We start from the raw sequence: 19,590 nt of genomic DNA on the forward strand, positions 1-19,590 counted from the left end.
TTTTCTGAGATTTTTATGTGTATGTGCCTGTATTTTAAATACATTAAAGCTTTTCAGCTGTAACTCCTGCTCTCTCACCGCATGGGGGAGCTGTGGTTAAACAGGAGCTGTAGATTATTCATGGGGCTGTGTGAGGCTTCTTCTTTTGACAGAGAACATCCTACACGATGCAACACCACAAAAGTCTACTGTCTGCATTGTTTCCTGTTTTAAACAGGCATAATTAACCGTTCACTGGTATAACATGCCTGGGACTTAACAATATGTTTGGGGCCATTGTCCTGCTGCAAGGTGACGTCCAACAAGTTTTGAGGCATTTGGCCGGATCTGAGCAGATAAGATGTTTCTGTACACTTCAGATATCCAACACTTTAGAATCCATCCTGCCACTGCCATCAGCAGCCACATCATCAATGAGGACAACTAAGCCAGTTCCACTGGCAGCCATACATGCCCAAGCCATACACTATGGCCATCTTGTTTCACAGATGAGGGGGTTCCTTCCTTTCTGCACACTTTCATCTTTCTTTCACCTTGGTACATGTTCATACTCGTCTCGTTTGTCTCATCTGTCCATAAGACTTTCTTGAAGAACTCTACAGTTTTTAATGTACTTTTAGAAAAATCTAACCCGGCTATTCGGTTTTTGAGCTTTACTGGTGGTTTGCATTTTTTGGTGAACCATCTGAGGTTATGCTGGTGTAGTCTTCTCTTTATGATAGCCTTTGACACATCTATACCAACATCCTGTGGAGTTTCCTTGACCTGTTCGACAGTTGAAAACAGTTCAACAGTTTTTTTTCCACAATGAAAAAAGTCTGGTCCAAATATAGCAACGGGCCCACCCTATACTTCTCTACATTCAGAAATCAATGATATTAGCATGATGTAATAATGTAACATTTATTAAAGACATACATAACAGGAAGCTTGCTCATGCAGTCATATACCAGGGGGCCTCTACTTACAATGTCACCTGGAATCAGTCACAGAATTTTCGAGCCTTTGGTTGTCTAAAGCCGCGTACCCAAAGTACTCGAAACTTTTAGTCCTAGGAACTACTTTTTAAGGAACTAAAAGGTTCCTTCAGTTGTCTGCGTTTCCACCGCGGTCTAAAGACCCGCGGAGATTATGCAAATTAGCCCACTGACGTATGAAAAAGCGACGTCGTTGTCGGTCTATCTGTCGTATGATTTCTTCTGTAACCCCATACTACCACCGAAGTAGCCTACATTATTTTCTAATAACCGGGACAGCCCGGAGGGGTTTATTCCACTTATACAATGGGTGACCAACAATGACTATATATGGTTACTTTAGTATTTATTGATTTTTATTGACTTATTCACCTGAAATTGAAATATTCTTCCGCGGCCGTTTGGGCATATTTTACCGTTGTCAAGCAAAACTCTCGTTGGTAGTTCGACTTGGACCGTTGTTATGCAACAAATAGGATATAACAGGCCGATAGTCAGATTGTAACTGTTTTATATATCCTCTCAAACACATTCATTATGTTTTTTATGCGAACATTCACTTTCATGTCTTGACATCCGAGGTGATAGAATTCATTTACATTCTACAAATAACATTCTACAACAACAGCAGAAAACATGCACACGTTGTAAACAATTTGCTGTTGAATTGATTAATTCGACGCTTACCGTCATTTCCAATATAGACTAATCCCAAAATGACAAGAATAAATAAAATGAAAACTCGGACTTGCGTGAAAATATTAATTAATATTGCAGTGGTACGGCCACCGTTTTCTTTCCTTGAAAGTTACTCTAGCGGAGCAGCGGAGTGTGTCCTCCAGATGCGAACTTTGCACCATAAATATGTCTAGTCTTCCTGGTCGTTTTGTGGAATTGAAGAATCGCAGAGTGAAATTATGGTAGTCTGAAAAAGCAAAAGTGACGATTACTAGAATCAACCTGTTATTTTACCATGACAAAAAGTGCGGAAGGTGATTTCCAGTTTGCTTTTACCGTATCACCAATGTAAATTACGCAGAACTACCGCATAGGCTACCGCATATAACTGTATCAAACGTTTTGAGTCAATTATAACGGACTAACAAAGAAAATCCGGAAGAAAATATTCAGCAACCGAATTAAACCGTTTGAATGTATTGGTAGCCTACGTAATATGCTGTCCCAGCACGAATGCTTAACATTTTATAAAACGAATACTAAAGCAAGAAAAGAACAGAAGAGCACACGTTATAATCCTCAATCTTAATTTCTCATCTGTTCCAAGACGTTGGCTGGCTATAACCAAAAGTAGGCTACTGCGCCGCATAACATACAAATTTGAATTCAAGTTATTATTATGAAAATAAATCGGTTTGCGGCTGCAGACTTATAAAAATGGCGGTTGAAATAAAATACTGCGAGTAGTCGACCGATCAGAAATATTCAGCGCTTGCGCCCCACCCCAAAAGTTCCGGTACTTTTGGAAAGTGCTACCCCCCGAGCAGGGACTTTTTTGGGAGTAAAATAAAGTAAAATAAAGGAACTTAATTTAGACCCTGGTCCCTGCGGTGGAAACGCGGCTTAATACCACAGCACACTAGACTACAATGTATACAGTATTGTTTTCACTCCTTCTGGAAACGACTAATAAGGGGAAAAATCTAAAATATAATTTTAGGTTTAGTTCAGTTGGTTCATAGTAGGCTATGCCAGTACACTCTCGGATCTATAGGCCACAGTGTGAATACAGACAGTATTGTTAGTATAAACATGTAACATAAGACTGAGCTTTTTAATCAGAGTCATTAAATAAATCAAGTCATTCCTGTAAACTCAGAGTGAACGTTTTAGAAAATAGGCTGTATCCTTTAAATAGCTTTCAACAGCACCATTAACACAACTGATCATTAACATGAAGCTGGTGTAATAAAGCAATGTGTTGTTAACAGTTATGCAATGCTCTGTTACGTTGTCTGATTGTCTTTGTAAATTTCCAAGACTACCTCACTGAATACACAATATAGACACTAGTAACAAGATTATTCTGAAAATGATCAATAAATGCACATTTTAATTTAAAAGAACTGATTGCGTGTAATAAAAAGTAAAACTAAGTATTTTTGTTGGTATATAATAAAACCCTTTGATGAAGAATCGCACATACATTATACAATATATTTATCACATGCACTCACATTAAGAGTCATTGAATGTTGATATCAGCCAGATAACCAAAACAAAACATAAACAGTACATCTTATGAATATTAATTAATATATAATATGAAATATTACAACATTTTAAAAAGTATAACTGGATTTACTGATAATTGAGAGTCATGCACCAAAATCTTTGGCACTCAGTAGATGAAGTTACCCTATGAAGTAAGTTTCCATCCAAGTTAGTTTCCACTGCACAAATGTGCATGCAGAGGGCGAGAATCTCTCTCTCTCTCTCTCTCTCTCTCTCTCTCTCACACACACACACACACACAAACACATACACTGTGGGTGGGTGTGTGATGGTGAGATATTTCTCTCTTTTTTGGTTTGGCAAGGTTTGAAACAGTTCATTACAATTAATCTCATCATGATTTCGTTATTCATAGTTTTGCTGATTATCCTCAAGTACCGTGAGTATTTGCTATTATTATTATTATTATTGTCGTCGTATGCAAGTACTTGAAGATGGATCATGTTTAACTCTGTTTTCTGTCCCTTAGAAACTGCTGAAGGTTTGGTTAACCCTGCTCTTATAGTATTCAAGGACATAGGGCAAAATGTGACCATCCACAGCCGTGACAAAGAAATATCGCTTTATGACACATCCGTCAGCTGGTACCATCTGAGACCGAGTGGAAAGATGGAGCAAATAACTAATTTCTACCCTTACAAGTTAAAGGACGGTCGTTACAGGGGAGAGCTTCGCGTGGACTCTAAGGATGCGCATCTAACCGTCTCCAGTGCAACAATCGGCGACTCCGGACGCAGCTTCGCCGCGGTGTTTTCTGAAAAAGACTTAAAACTGGGTTCCTCCACAGTTGTAGCCGTAATAGGTAAGATACAAGTGCATGCCATGGCAGAATTACGTTGGGGATTCTCCCGCAAAATTGTCTTTGTATAGAGCAACATTTCTGCGATATTACGGATTGCAATATTTGTAAACCCGAAGGTCGATCTCATAACAATTATCTTTATATAGGAGTTATATATATATATATATATATATATATATATATATATATATATATATATATACACACACCTATCAGCCACAACATTAAAACCACCTGCCTAATATTGTGTAGGTCCCCCTCGTGAAAAACCGCCAAAACAGTTCTGACCCGTCAAGAGTTTTTAAAATCATGTGGAAATAATTCACCCTCTAACAATATCTTAGCTTTTTATATCCCTGTAGCAACTAATAATGTAATAAACTACCAATAGTGTAATAACTCCCAATAATGTAATCCATTTCAATTTTTTTATGTAATAAAAAACAATTAATGTAATAAGTAGTAGTAGTGTACTTTATTGATCCCCGGGGGGAATTTGCACTGTTGCAGCATCAAAGACAACAAAGTAACACAATCAGATACAAATTTACAATAGATACAAAATATCAGATACAAATATACAGTAGATACAAATATATACAGAAATCCAAATATACCAGAGGACACCTTCAGAGGTGGAGTCCATGCCTCGACAGGTCAGAGCTGTTTTGGCGGCTCGAGGAGGACCTACACAATATTAGGTAGGTGGTATATATATATATATATATATATATATATATATATATATATATATATATATATACACCTACAATAAGAAACAGCAACGCCCCGCCATGCAGGATTGCGGATAGATTAAGAGCAGTGGAAAGGGTCAATTCAGTGGAGGTAGGCAACATTTTTGTTTTTTAAGGAACAAATTTCCCAAATGTTGACACCCATGTTGGGTACTGAGTAGGCCAGCCTTTACAAGCAAAAAGGTGCAAATGAATTATGTTTTGATACAACTTGATATGGATACAATTTGATGCACCTGTACCACCTCAGTTGCAAGCGTTGGTATCTTTTCATGCACTCTTTCATATGTTTTTCTGAGAGTGTTTTTAAAACACAGCAGAACAAAGTCTCGGCTATCATTGCCACGAGGACATTGTTGAAGCTGAACCTATCAAAAGTCACTGTGAATAGACTACACTCTGCATCTTGTATTTGGAAAATTCTGATTTCACCATTTAATCATATTATAGCGAGCGGCCTATAAGCAGTGGGCACTGTATAACTGGTTTGTTCTGTTCATGGACATTTGGCTCTTTGTAATGTGAACCCTACGAGTTTCAAAAACAGAAATCTCACAATATCTACATTCATTTGATAAGATTTCTCAAACTGGGAAAAAAATTTGACACCATTCGATTTCAAAGACAACTGAGTTTGAGGCAGAGCTAAAATATTTGATTGAGTAGTCTTCCTTTCATCCAACCACAAATGCCAAATTCAGTCGTCCAACAATAAGTGCTTCAAAGATTCAATAGAAACAAAAGAGGGAAAAAATAATAAAAATATGAATAAAATCTAATTGAATTTAGTCACATTCTTCACCACCTCATTTGCTATTCTCCCCCAGTTACTGAACACACAACACCCCCAACACCCCAGATAGGTTTTGAAGCACAATCTCCAGTTTGAAAGCTTATCATGTGCAAATCAATTCACGGCTCGTCAGTGACTATTTGCTCTTTGTATCGCTCTACTCTTGTGTCTTGTTGAATTATTGAGTGTGCTGAGTGATTTGGATAACACTTTATTACCTGGTTTTCAATTTTGTTTTATTCATAAAGGTAAATAGTTATGCCATTGGATTGTGGGAAGTTTCATTCCTACCTCAATACGTTTTGTAAGATAGACAATTAAAATGGCTATGGAAGAAAATCTGTACAGAAACATGGTTCTCAACTGTAATGTCAAACAACTATGTGGTTATTAATCTAACTCTGCTATGTGAGTGAAGGTTATCAGTTCAGCAAATGCTTGAAACAGGAGACATAACTCTCCCTAAGTGTGTCCACCAATCAATGTCAGGTTATAATTAGATTTATTTAACCAGGTAGGTCAGTTGAGAACAGGTCCTCATTTACGGTGATGACCGGGCATGTAATTTTAATTTCCCATTGTGGTTTCATGAGACCCATTCTGCTATACATCCCGTCTCTCTTTCTCCTCAGATCCCAAGAGCCTCCCTGTAATGCGTGTCTTCCTCGGTTGCACAGGAACCATTCTATGTGAATTGAAAGGCGGGGGTCCACACTGGAGTGATCCTCAGTGGGAAACAGATGATGCCAATGACGGGCTGACGTTGTCGGAGGCCAAAGCTAAAACTTTTGTAGATGAGCACGGCGCATTCATACAGTCCTCCATCCTCTCTTTGAAAGACAGGATCCATGGTTTGAACTGTGTATGTAGGCACAGCACTGGAGTCATTATTCGAACCCGGGTCATGCAAGATAGTAAGAAAATGTTTTTTTTCTCCCTGTTTTATGCTTTATCTTCTCATGTTCTGTCTCCCTTTCACTTATCATAATTGTCTGGCTATTAGCCAACTCTCCCCAAAATTTTAAATGTAACAATTGTAAGTAGCTTCACGGTGTAGTGCATTATTGTTGCCTATTTAATCGCTTTTCCACTGCATGGTACCGGCTCAACTCGACTCGACTCTACTCACCTTTTGTGGTTTTCCATCGGGCAAAAGTTGTGGATAGTACCTGGTACCTGGTACTTTTTTTGGTATCACTTCCGTCGAGGTTCCAAGGAGATACCAAAAGATGACGTGAAACACTGCAGACCACTGATTGGTCAGAAACGGCAGTGTCATGTGGCATTGCTATGACAACCAGCTACATTGACGGGGGTACTATCTGCAGTGGAAAACTAAGTACCTGGTATCAAAAGCGAGTAGAGTTGAGCCGGTACCATGCGGTGGACAAGCGGCTTTTATGTTCCCAGTAGCCTATGATTTTAATCAAGTTGCCAAACTTAGCTAGGGTAACATATTGAGTTCTGCATAATACATACACAAAATTTAATTAAGATGTTCCGAATCTTAAGTTAAGTATTATAATTAAGTCCTGTGCTTCCATCAAAGATACAAGACTATCCAGGATCTATAACACTCTATAATTCTCAGAGTGTGTGTAATTATAAGCTGTTTTGTCATATTGAGATGCTGCTTCAGGCAAGGATCAGTGCCAGCTGCTGCGGTACCTATTTCCCCTGGCTGTGGTGCTGCTGCTGGTGACTGTGACAGCCAGTGTGCTGTGGGCCTGAAGACGGAGGAAGCAGAGCCCTATAGCACAGGTCAGATATTCAATACAACTGTCTCCTGAAATATATCAAGTATAATGCTGGAGTGAAGAATGTGCTTTCAGTAATTGAACTCTTTCAATGTTATATATATGTTTTCTTGATATCGCATTATAAATGTATTCCACAACTATTAGTATTTCCACTTAAAAAAATATCTCCCTCTCACTCTCCCCCCCCCCCCCCCCCCTCAATTTCAATTCAATTCAATTCAAAATGCTTTATTGGCATGACAAGATACAACTTATGTTGCCAAAGCATAGAAAAGAACATATAAAGAACATACACCATTGAACACATGAACATATACATGGACATACAGTTTACAGACATATAGGCTTACCCAAATAGGCTCACTGGTTGTCCCTCTGTTTATGGCAAGCTGTGATGTAATTTGCCGCTAGTCCGGTGCATTTTTTGTGTTCTCCTAATAAATAGGGGAGCTTTTGGTGGTCATTTAGAGTTTGAAATTCAGAGCATATTTTTGTGAATTTCTGGTAGAAATTTTCCCTTATGTCCAGGTATTTTCCACATGTTGTGAGAAAGTGTAGCTCTGTCTCCACCACTCCTTGACTGCAGTGTGAGCACAGTCTGTCCTCTCTGGACAGCCAGGTCTGCCTGTGTTGGCCTTTTTCGATGGCCTGGCTGTGCTCACTGAGTCTGTACATTGTCAATGTTTTTCTCTGTTTGCTATCTGTCACCATGGTCAGGTAGTCAGCCATGATGTACAGTCTGTTTAGGGCCAAATAGCAATTAAGTTCATTTTGAGTTTTTGTCATTTCTTTCTAATAGGTCAAATATTTTTCTTTTTGTTTCATTATAATTGTGTTTGGTCGAATTCTCTGAGCTAGGAGGATGTCACTGTCCTGGGACTGACTATTATTAGTGGTGTTAGGATTTTCTTCAGTGAGTCCCAGGACCAGTTGACTGAGGGGACTCTTCTTTATATTCACCTCTTGGCATTTCAGGGCTTTGTAATGATAGCAGTGGGGGTCACTCATTTTTAAATGTTTTCAAAATTTGATGGCTCTTTTCTGAATATTAATTAGTGGTGGATATTGGCCTAATTCTGCCCTGCGTGCATTATTTGTGGTTTTCCTCTGAACCCGTAGGATACTTTTACAGAACTCTGCATGCAGGGTCTCAATTGGATGTTTGTCCCATTTTGCAATTTCGTGTTGTGTGAGTGGACCCCACATCTCACTGCCATAAAGTGCAATTGGTTCAATTACTGATTTGAAAATTTTTAGCCAAATGCCAATTGGAATTTCTATTTGAATTGACTTTTTAATGGCATAGAAAGCCCTTTTTGCTTTCTCTTTAAGTTCATTCACAGCTAAATGAAAGCTTCCTGTAGAACTGATTTTTAATCCTAAATATGAGTAATTTGTAGTTTGTTCAATTTTAGTTGTTCCTAATGTGATATTTATTTTGGGTCCCTGATGTCTGGATCTTTGTTGGAACACAAGAACTTTAGTTTTTGTAGGGTTTATTGTCAGGGCCCAGGTCTGACAAAATGACTCTAGCAGATCCAGGTTTTGCTGTAGACCCTCTTCTGTTGGTGAGAGCAGAACAAGGTCATCTGCATAGAGTAGGAACTTAACTTTAGAGTCATATTGGGCGAGGCCTGGTGCTGTAGATTTTTCAAGTAATGTTGCCAATCCATTTATATAAATATTAAAAAGAGTTGGTGAGATAGAAGAGCCCTGCGCCACACCACGCCCCTGGGAGAAATATTTTGTTTGTTTATTTTAACTGCACATTTGTTGTTTGTATGCATCAATTTAATTACATCATATGTTTGTCCCCCTACACCACTTTCAATAAGTTTTAGGAATAGACCATCATGCCAAATAGAATCAAAAGCTTTCTGGAAATCTATCAAGCAGGCAAAAATTTTGCTTTTGTTTTGGTGAACATATTTGTCAATTAGGGTGTGTAGGGTGAAAATATGATCCGATTTTCTATAATTTGGTAAGAATCCAATTTGGCTTTTACTCAAGACATTGTGCTCCATAAGGAAGTTTATAAGTCTTCTGTTTATTATACTACAGAATACCTTCCCCAGAATACCTACTATTCACACATATGCCTCTGTAATTATTTGGGTCAAATTTGTCTCCACTTTTATATATGGGCGTTATGAGTCCTTTGTTCCAGACATCAGGGAAGTAACCGACACTCAGAACCAAGTTGTATAGTTTTAGGATAGCCAAATTCAATTTATGATTGTGTGTTTTAGCATCTCGTTTAGGATGCCATCTGCACCGTGGGCTTTTCTGGGTCGTAGGTCCTTCAGTTTTTCAAATTTTCAAATTTTTTCAGTTATTGGGGAGTCTGAAGGGTTTTGGTAATCTTTCATAGTCTGTCCAAGCTTTCCCAATTCTTCACATATTTGCTTTTGCTCTGGGCTAAGTGTCTTTTTCTGGTATAAATTTTCTAAGTGGTTTTGCCAAATGTCTCCATTTTGAATGGACAATTCATCATGGTCCTTTTTTGTAATCTGTTCCAATTGTCCCAGAAACTGTTAGAATCAATAGATTCTTCAATGATGCTGAGTTTATTCTTAATGTACTGTTCTTTCTTGGTTCTGAGTGTGTTTTTGTATTGTGTTAGTACCTGACAATAAGCAAGGCGTAATTCCTCATTTTCTGGTTGTCTGTGTTTTTGGTTTGATATTTTTCTGAGTTTTTTCCTCATGTCATGGCAGTCTGAGTCAAACCATTTTTCATGGTTTGGTTTTTTGGTTTTTCTATTGGAAGATTTCAGGTTGGACATTGATGCCAAATTATCAAATATATTATTTTGATTATTCACTGCCAGGTTTACACCTTCTTTATTGTGAGTGTATGTGTTTTCCAAAAAGTTGTCTAAGAGGGATTGAGTCAATTGGCTGCCAATTGCTTTCTGGTATTTTTCTTTGCTGTTTTGGGCCCATCTGTAGGATTTTTCAATGTTGTACAGCTTACAGTGTTTCTGTGTTGGATGTTTCTGTCCTTTTGAGATACACAGTAATTTGGCTGTGATCTGACAGAGTTATTAGTGGTTTGACTGTGAATGCTCTGAAAGATGATGGGTCCAGATCTGTAATCATATAGTCTACGGTGCTGATGCCAAGAGGTGAAGAGTAAGTCAATCTTCCTAGAGAGTCCCCTCTGAACCTACCATTGACTATGTACAGACCCAGGCTTCGACAAAGTTGCAGGAGCTGCCTTCCATTTGTATTTGTCTGTTTGTCATAATTATTCCTGTGTGAATGAAAAGGAAGATCAAAATGGTTATTCCCAAATATGTAATTATTCCCCTGACTATTGATAAAGTCAGGTTCCTCACCAGTTCTTGCGTTTAGATCACCACATATCAACACATTCCCCTGGGCCTGGAAATGGTTGATCTCTCTCTCAATGTTGAGAAAGGTGTCTGTGGTGTGGGGATGGCTGGGTTAAGCAGCCACACCTGCCCTGGGTCAGGCTAATTGGACCCAGGAACAGGAGTGGCTGCACCTGTGCGTAGTGAGGGAATCACTGCGCACAGGTTAAATCTGCCATCCCCACCCACACCAGAGAGCTTCGGTCATGACTGGGTTACATCTGCTCACTTGGGCTGTTACCATCTTGCCAAACCCTTGTGAAATAAATCTGACTGTTGGAACATCATCTCCCTGTGTCTCTGTGCTGGAGGGCCCCAAAGAAAGCCACTTCGGTGGCCTGTGGCAGGCGTGTTTGCCACAGTGTCGTCTTTGAAGTATGGGGATTCTATGGGGGGGGGGGGGATATATATTGCGCAAAGGAAATTTTGCATGTTAGAAATTATGTCTTTTTTAATCTTGAGCCATAAATGATTTTCCTCTTTTTTTAATTAGTAAGATAAGAGCGTCTGCTAAATGCCTGTAATGTAATGTAATGTAATGTAATGTAATTAATTCTATGTGCTTCTGAAGCTCTGCCTTAAGCCAAATCAGTATGCCGCCAGAGTCTCTGCCCTGGGTTACTCCTGGCAATTTAGTGGAGGGAACCACTAGCTCTGTGTACCCAGAGGGACAACCAGTGTTCCCTTCTCCTCTATACCAAGTTTCTTGTAAAATAATAATGTCTAGGCCTTTGATTGCATTTAAGAACTCTGAGGTCCTACTCTTCAAACCAAACAAAGAAGAATGTAGGCCTTGGATATTCCAGCTTGAGATGCGCATGGAGTTCATGTTAAAACTTTTACAATAATAAATGTGTTTTTTTGCTGAAGGTTTGTATGTGTCATTTAAAAACGAGGAATAAAGAGTATTTCAATATTTACAGATGTTTAACAAAACTAACCGTTTGAACAATATAATTCTATATGCATACATATGCACACATACTGCACATGCATACACATACACATGCATATCCATACACAAATGTAAACGTACAAACATATATACATATAAGCATGTACCTACATATATACGTACATACATGTACAGTCACGCATGCATACATACATACACATGTATATGCATACATACATCATTTACACATATTTCTTTTCTTCTTTTTTTTTTTCTTTTCTTTTTTTAAGCTGTGAAAAGGTTGGTCACTATACTTCCTGTTCCATGTGGCAGGAGCAGATGATGCTGAGCATCTGCTGTATGTCTCTCAGTGGATTGTCTCTGCCTGCAGTACTGCCTACAGCCTGGGCATAGCTCAGTCTGCCGGGCTGGAGCTCCTGCTGCTGGGACAGTCTTGCGCTGGGGGGCAGGAGTGGTGCAGGTCTGTCAGCGATGCTGTGCGCTGATGTCGTGTACGTGGGGATCCCCTGTGGGCCTGGTTGGGCTGGGTGATGTGTATGGGCATGCCTGGGCCGTGATAGAGGGGGCTGGGGTGGTGGTCTCTGTAGAGGTCCTGGGCTGTACCTCGCTGGTCTCTGTTGGGGGTGTCCTTTTTCTCTTGTGGTCTGGGTGTGTTCCCGGTTAAGAGCCACGTCTTTCAGAGTTTTAGCAAAAACGGGCACCAGCTCCTTGTAAAGATGGACATGGTCATAAAGGCACTCCACATCCAGAGTGGGATGATGGGCTAGGTACACATTTTCTTTTAATGCACAGTCACGTGATAGGCTGGCATTTACTTTGTGGATGGTTTCGGGGTGAAAGACTTTTCTCGGTAACAGTGTGGAAACTGTGATCTTTGTGTTTGGGAAGGTGCTGCTTGCCTTCTCAGTCACTGCTCGGAGTGACGTTGCCACCCTCTCCTGCTGGGCCCTTAGGTCATTAGTGCCAGTGTGTATGATGATGTGTCTGGAGGAGCCTAAATGGCTTGTAGACAACATTTCCAGGGCTTTGTCTGATGTTGGGCACCATAGTTGGCCACTTCTCTACTAGTCCTTTCAGTGTCTGGAAAGCCATTTCAAAGTCTTTCAGGTTGCCTTGTACCATTATTGTCCCGTTGTTGTACATATTAACTGTTGTCGCTGCACTATCACTTTCCTCTGATTCCCTTATTTTTAGTTTTAACCCACTAATGGTTTCCTCACGGTGAACACAGGGGTAGTATGTGGTGATCGCTTTTTGCCAAGCAGTGGACTGATCCGAGTAAAATATAAGGTTACTTGTGTTCCCATTATTGTACAGGTCAGCAAAAAGAGTCTCAGGTTTCTCCCTCATCATTTTTTGCTTGAACTGTTTTTTTGAACTGTCTTTAATATCAGGAGGGAACTGGAACTGACAGAGGCAGAGGGTTCTCTCAGTGCAGCGGGGGAGGGGATTATCAGTGGCTACTCTGTGTGAGTCTGTGGGTCCTGCTGTGAAGCAGGGAAGGGGCTGCAGCTCTTCTGATTGGCTCATTTCTGAAACTAATTTGCATACAGTTGTAGCAGGTGTGCTGCAGAGGAGCGGCTGCAGCACTTTTGATTGGTTGTTTAAAATAAGTACAGAACACTTGGAGCTGTGCCAGAAAAATGTCTCTCAACTGTCAACTTTTAACTGTCAGTTTCAGCACCTATCTCTCTCTCTCTCCCTCTCTCTCTCTCTCTCTCAAAGAAGTTTTATTTATTCATTTATTTTTGAACTTGTGTTTTTACAAACAACTTATTTGTGTATGGTGAAGAGTCATGACATCATAGTTTGCAGATTACATTTTTTTTGTTCCATATTTTGGCCCTCTAAACTTGTACTTGAATGTTTAGAGGATAATGCTCTGCAGTTTCATGTTCTTTATTAACCACTGGAGATATATTTTTATTTATATGTGGGTACCCCTGTTATTGGTAGAAGACCAAATCTTTCTGTCCAATGCTGAGTTTTACACTCTGATATTACATAGAATTAAGTTTGAATGATTTTATTTGATTGTTTTATTAGCCTACTTTTCTGTTAAATGTATATATTGTACAATTGTGTTGCACGTTATATTTTACTTGTTGCAACTGAATTAAATAAAAAGCTTGACTGGAGGAGATCATAATGACTGGAAAAAATTAGTTTCAAACTGTCTATTTCTTTTATCTGTTTCTTTTACATCCTGTGGTCAAGGCTGTGGTGCTGTGCCAGACCATGGAAACATTTCTAATTATAACTGTGTACAGGCAACAACACTTTCAGGTAGTCAAGAAACGGAAGTGGACCACTACCTTCACACACACTCAAAGTCACTGGTGACAGGATTTGGCTGAATGATGGCACTGAGTCTCTTCATCAAGGTCTAATGTCATCATTGTTTTGATAAGCTTAGGGCCCATAGTAGTGGCCAATTGCAGTCCAACATAAAATCACTTCATGTATTAAGATGAATGTGTATAAAACACAGCTCTCATTGAAGCTGCCAACCATTTAAAAGAGCAAAAGGACTGGCTAGAGTGAGGTGCTCATGTGATTGCAGGTATACGAACGTATTGTAATTTATTTGATCATTTGGTTTGAGCAAAAATACTTTTTTCACAGTCCAAAGACAAGCAGTTTAGTAAAGTCTGAAGTGCCCGTAGGTAACTGTAAATGATTGTATAAGTGAATGGTGCATGTATTCTTGCCTCTCACACAATGTACGGTGGGATAGGCCGCGACCCTGACCGGGGTTAGATAATGAAGGGATGAGTGTCTGCTAAGCGATTGAGATGCAATATAGTGCAATGTTATACTATACCGGAAAAAGTATACCACTGAAACACTTAAGCACTAAAATACAAATATTTCGCATGTGACTGTACATTGCGTTAGCCTACTACTCTGACATAATTGTTTTCGATTAGACGCAAAGAAGCCGTTATCTTTTTTATGTAGCCTACATGTATGGAGTTACGCTCACCCGTACGTCTATTCTACAAACAAATAACTGCTGGGTTGATCATGGATGGAATTTGGACAGGCGTTTGTTGTTTTAAGTAGGTCAAAAAGATCTAAAAAAAAAAAAAACCCAGCCTAGATGTTGTTCGTGGGTAAACGGTTATAGTTGCAGCATGTAGGTGATGACACCGCCTTGCGTTGAAGTGGTTCTATTTAGTCAGCTGAGCTCAGGTCAGTTTTGGGTGGTTTTGTAGTTTCGAGTCATTAAATGGCTATGAAATTGTAACCCGAATATTTTGAAGAGGCTGTTCTCCAAGTCTCGGTCGAGGCGAAGGTGTAATGAACTGGGCTACAATGAGTATCGTCAGGTATAACATTTAATGGAAGTAGCCAACATGGCAGGAGCAGTAGCACAGCAGCATGATACCAGCACAATCCTCCTTCCCAAAACTAACCAAACCAAGATGTGTTCCCTAATTAAGGTCCCAGGGGGAACACAAGAGGGGGAACTTAAATATTTAATGAAGACTGAATACAATATGCGTATAAATGGAAATGTATAGACTTAAGAGTTCAATGTAAATAGTTCAGTATTACCAGTTACAAAAATGACAATTGTTAAGATTTAAATAATACACATGGCTGATACAAATAAAGGTTACAAAATGGTCATGCTTTGTGTGGAGAAAGTGTGGTCCATTCCGAATGGGAACTCGACCTTGCAATTATAGCGCGTGATATAGCAAGTTCCTTATCTGTAAGCGGTCAGTCATCAGGTGAAATCAGACAACTCTGTTCTGCAGACATGCCACATGTTCTCTGTCTCCTGCTCTTCGTGCTGTCCTGCAGTGAGTAATTTTTAAAAAATTATTTTAATAATATAAATAATGTGAAATAAAATACGATGTGAATATGTTCTTATTTATAAAATAATAATAAAAATACGTTAAATGTATAAGATATTTGTACAGTTTTAGGTATGCCTAAACTATTTTCTGCCATTGTCAATTATCGGAGTCTTCGTAATTTTTAATTGTACAAATAATTTAGAAACAAATAGGCATATTCGATATCGTTCTACAAGTCTGCACGTAAAAAAGCAAGGGCATAACAAGGAATGTACATAAGTACGTAAAAAGTCAAATTAAATAAAATTCCACTGAAGTGATCGTTGTTGTAAAAAAAAAAAAGTGAGATAGAAAGAAGTGACAATACAAGACAACGTGTGTCACAGTTAGGGATCAAGAATGTCGTAGCTCTTAGCCGGAGTCGTTTTGCATTCTTCCTTTTCATATATTCCATATGTAAACAATCAAACAGTTCATTATGAATAATGAAAAAGTTAAGCGAAGTCTTTAAGCATTTTGCTTTGTTGATAATTTCACCCATCAGAACAACATTATTTAACAGAAATTATGAAATTAACAGAACATTATGTTTTCATCAGAGAAATTCATTATGTTAGTTTTCAACTATTCATGAAGATCATCCCAAAATTTTTGACTGTATATACAAGAGAATAATATTTGGACTACTGTTTTAATCTCATCTGGACAAAAGGTATAGGCCTATTATCATTTTCGCAATTACACCTGAGCCTGACGTATTTTTGGTAAGATATATTCAGTTCAGTATATTGAAATTGATTCCTTCCACTGTAGAAGGAATCGGGAAGTGTAGGTAGGCCTACTTGCTTTGTAATCTTTTTATAATACACAGTACAATGTCCAGTGTTAATTCAACTCAAACAGTGTTGATTTAACTCTTATCAGAAAACATTTGTCCCACATTCCAGTTGAATTAACATTGGACATTTTACTGTGGATGGTTGGGGAAAATAGAGGTTATGGAGTTTCGGTTTGAGACCACTGTGTTTAGATCTGCTGTAAAACAGTCACGAATGAATCTGTGTGACAGTTTGTCATTATTGAAGGAAAGACCATTGATGAACAGAGGTGGAATAGATGGCGTTGTAGATGAGGTAGGTGCCTTTTCTGATATCTATCTCTGTTTATTGCAGCCAATTCTGTGACCTGCTCGCTGATATTCGCCACAACGGGCAAGGACGTCACACTCCGCTGCCAGTGTTCCAAGAACAGGAACTGTCACAAGGAGGTTATTGAATGGGTTCGAATGGACTCGAATGAATCACTGCAAATTATCGATAATAAATGTGAGCAATCGCACTGCCGATTCGCCAACAAAACATTAAATGGCACTCAAGTACTCCTGACGATTGCTCAGGTTGAACCAGGGGATTCTGGTCGATATTACTGCGTAGAGCACTACAAACGCGACATCCAATTTAACGACAACGGAACCCTTTTAATGGTCGGAGGTGAGTAGAGACCCCGTCCCCAAACAGGCCTTCTGCTGTCAAAAACGTCCATTGGAAAATAGGTCCTGGCTGCAGGCTAAAGTACTGTGATGTGAAAGGACTGTGATTTTGCCGTGTAACATCGTTTAGGAGTATAAAACTAGATCATGAAATGTTTGAAAAAAACATGCCAAACATGCCTCACTCATGACAGGCTAACTACACAGTAAAATGTTCAGTGTTAATTAAACCGGCGCCAAATGTACCTTGTTAAGAGAATTAATGCTGGACATGTTATTGTGTAGTATGTCTTAGGAAAGTAATCCATGTAAAAGTTGCATGCATGTCATTTTCTTAAAGTAGGCCACAACAGTGAACTGTGACCCTGAGGGGATAATAAATGCACCCGACATTTACTGGCACCTGTAGATGCAATGTGACCTGTACCTGTCAATCAGGATGATTGTTGCTAGTTTATAGTTTCACTGATCATGTGTGATAAAATAAACTGAGCTATCATCCAGACAGTAGGGAGTATTTATGCAATCATGAAGGCACATTGTGCTTAAATTATTTAAAAGGTTTTCAGCAGGTAGTTTATTGATATATTGTATTCTGTCCTTCCATTTCGTTATATATTAGTAGTCACTGAAATTATACGGAAACATAGAAAGATGGAGTATTATTTAATGTTTATTTGCCCTAATCTGTTGTATTGTTCTTGAGATGTCTGGACAGACAGCAGTGAAGTGCATTTGCTGAATGAATGGACGGGTGAGGGTGGAAGCCCAGAGCTGGATTGGAGTGAAGCTCAAACACCAAACAGTAGTCAAGGGTTTATATCTGAATGGAGGAATGAGACTAATGCGAGTGCCCTTCTGGATGTACGGCACACTGAGTTGCGCTGTGTAGTGACCAGACTCAGTGCCCCCTTGGTAAATATCTACTGGCGGTCGACCCGCGAATCATGGAACAAAACTGGCCAGACCTGGTCTTTGACAGACACCGAGAGAGGGTAAGTAGGACATTTTTGCATTCAAATGGACTATTCTTATTTTGCATAAAAATATGCATTTGAGGGCTTCTGTTGGTGAAGTTGGTGAAGGCCAGGACCTCTAGCATAAACATAGCTATCGTAAGTCTCATATCATTACCTAACTGTAACCAGGGGTCCTCAGTGCAGGGCACATTGGGTCTCAATTGTAATAGAACATGCATATATAATACTGATAATCGTAATGTCACTATTTTTCATTTTTCTCACCTTATTTTATCAATGATGAGTAATTAAAATGATTGAATAAGGCCTGTCAAACCATAATCTCCTCAATATCTCTGAAAAAAGTAGTTACGTTGTTATGTGCAATAATTTCGTTTCTTTAATTGGACTAATTAAACAGGGTTTGAGGCTTGCTTATTCCAACCAGTGGCTTGAGATTATAAGGAAAGTAACTTTTTGTACAAGTAGTCTATGCTTCTGTCTAAATTCTTGCTTTATTATTGACAGGTACAGGATAGAGAGCCGGTTGCGAATTGGACTAAAAGTGAAGTCTGGCAGGGAGGATGAGGGGATGGATTTGGATAAGATGGTGGAAATGGATGAAGAATTGTGGTGTGATGTCCAGGTTGGGGTGGATGTCTCTTTTCAGAGCCTAAAGTTTTCATTCCGTCAGCAAACCCATACTGACCCTGGTTGCCAGGGGAGACATAGCTCAGGAGGTAAGACCGATTGTCTGGCAGTCGGAGGGTTGCCGGTACAAACCCCGACTTGGGCGTGTTGAAGTGTCCTTGAGCAAGACACCTAACCCCTAACTGCTCTGGCGAATGAGAGGCATCAATTGTAAAGCGCTTTGGATAAAAGCGCTATATAAATGCAGTCCATTTACCATATCACATTTTATCTATCTATCTATCTATCTATCTATCTATCTATCTATCTATCTATCTATCTATCCATCCCATTCTATAAATTTAAATGATATTCTATTGTGGGCATTCATTATATGCAAGTAAGTTCATCAACAGACTGTGTGTATATATCCTATGTTGATGATAAATATGCACATGCTTGTGTGGTAACCAGAATGAGAACATATAGCACAGTGCCATATAATACAACAGCACCATCTTCTGTTTACTGATGTTTTTGCACTCAAAGCAGACTGCATGAGTTCATGAAGATTTCATGGCAATGGCCGACTGTAGCCTGCTGTACTGGATAACTAGATTCAACAATGAATATGTACGATATGTAATTGTACATTTAATAGAAAATTTGTGTATAGTCACTATTATAGTCCAATATGGTTCTATGTGATTTTCAGAATGGTGCAATGGACTCCTATATGGTGAAATAGCCCTTTATGTGCTCTGTGTGTGTCTCCTCATCCTGCTCATCTGTCACTGTCTCCGCCACCAGCACAAAGGTATGCTGTTCATGCTCCCCTAACACTGAAGGAGAAAATGTGTGAATGACATGCCAGTAAACACTACATACACTGACTGAAAGAAATTAGAGGTGTGAGAAATTAGAGGTGTGTTACTCCCCTGTGTTTCAGGTTCAGAACCATCAGCGACAGAAGTGTCACCAACACTGAACTCTTGCGTAAGCATTTCACATGTACTGTCACATGAACAGCATCCTCCAATAACAATAAAGTATTTCATTTGGCTAAAG

General features: G+C 39.2%; 2 protein-coding genes across 6 annotated transcripts in view; both read left to right on the forward strand.

The window, feature by feature from the left end:
- The window catches only part of LOC135233445 (uncharacterized), a 44,411-nt gene that overhangs the window by 24,156 nt on the left and 665 nt on the right, over window positions 1–19,590 (forward strand). For 2 of the 3 annotated variants that reach the window (XM_064297024.1, XM_064297048.1), the window contains one exon: window positions 19,472–19,518. In XM_064297024.1, the coding sequence (XP_064153094.1) occupies window positions 19,472–19,518 (47 nt within the window). Of the gene's footprint in view, window positions 1–17,639; window positions 17,929–18,420; window positions 18,633–19,237; window positions 19,340–19,471; window positions 19,519–19,590 lie in introns of all 3 variants that reach the window. The other variant, XM_064297014.1, reaches the window with a different exon arrangement.
- Window positions 1–19,590, forward strand: part of LOC135233492 (uncharacterized) — a 33,445-nt gene that overhangs the window by 1,923 nt on the left and 11,932 nt on the right. The window contains exons 1-4 of one of the 3 annotated variants that reach the window (XM_064297121.1): window positions 2,666–3,609; window positions 3,700–4,032; window positions 6,213–6,494; window positions 7,220–7,341. In XM_064297121.1, the coding sequence (XP_064153191.1) occupies window positions 3,567–3,609; window positions 3,700–4,032; window positions 6,213–6,494; window positions 7,220–7,311 (750 nt within the window). In that variant the 5' untranslated portion in view covers window positions 2,666–3,566 and the 3' untranslated portion in view covers window positions 7,312–7,341. Of the gene's footprint in view, window positions 1–2,665; window positions 3,610–3,699; window positions 4,033–6,212; window positions 6,941–7,207; window positions 7,342–19,590 lie in introns of those variants that run through there. The other 2 variants (XM_064297112.1, XR_010323840.1) reach the window with 2 other exon arrangements.

Source organism: Anguilla rostrata, chromosome 1 (genome assembly GCF_018555375.3).
Source record: "Anguilla rostrata isolate EN2019 chromosome 1, ASM1855537v3, whole genome shotgun sequence".
NCBI lineage: Eukaryota > Metazoa > Chordata > Actinopteri > Anguilliformes > Anguillidae > Anguilla > Anguilla rostrata.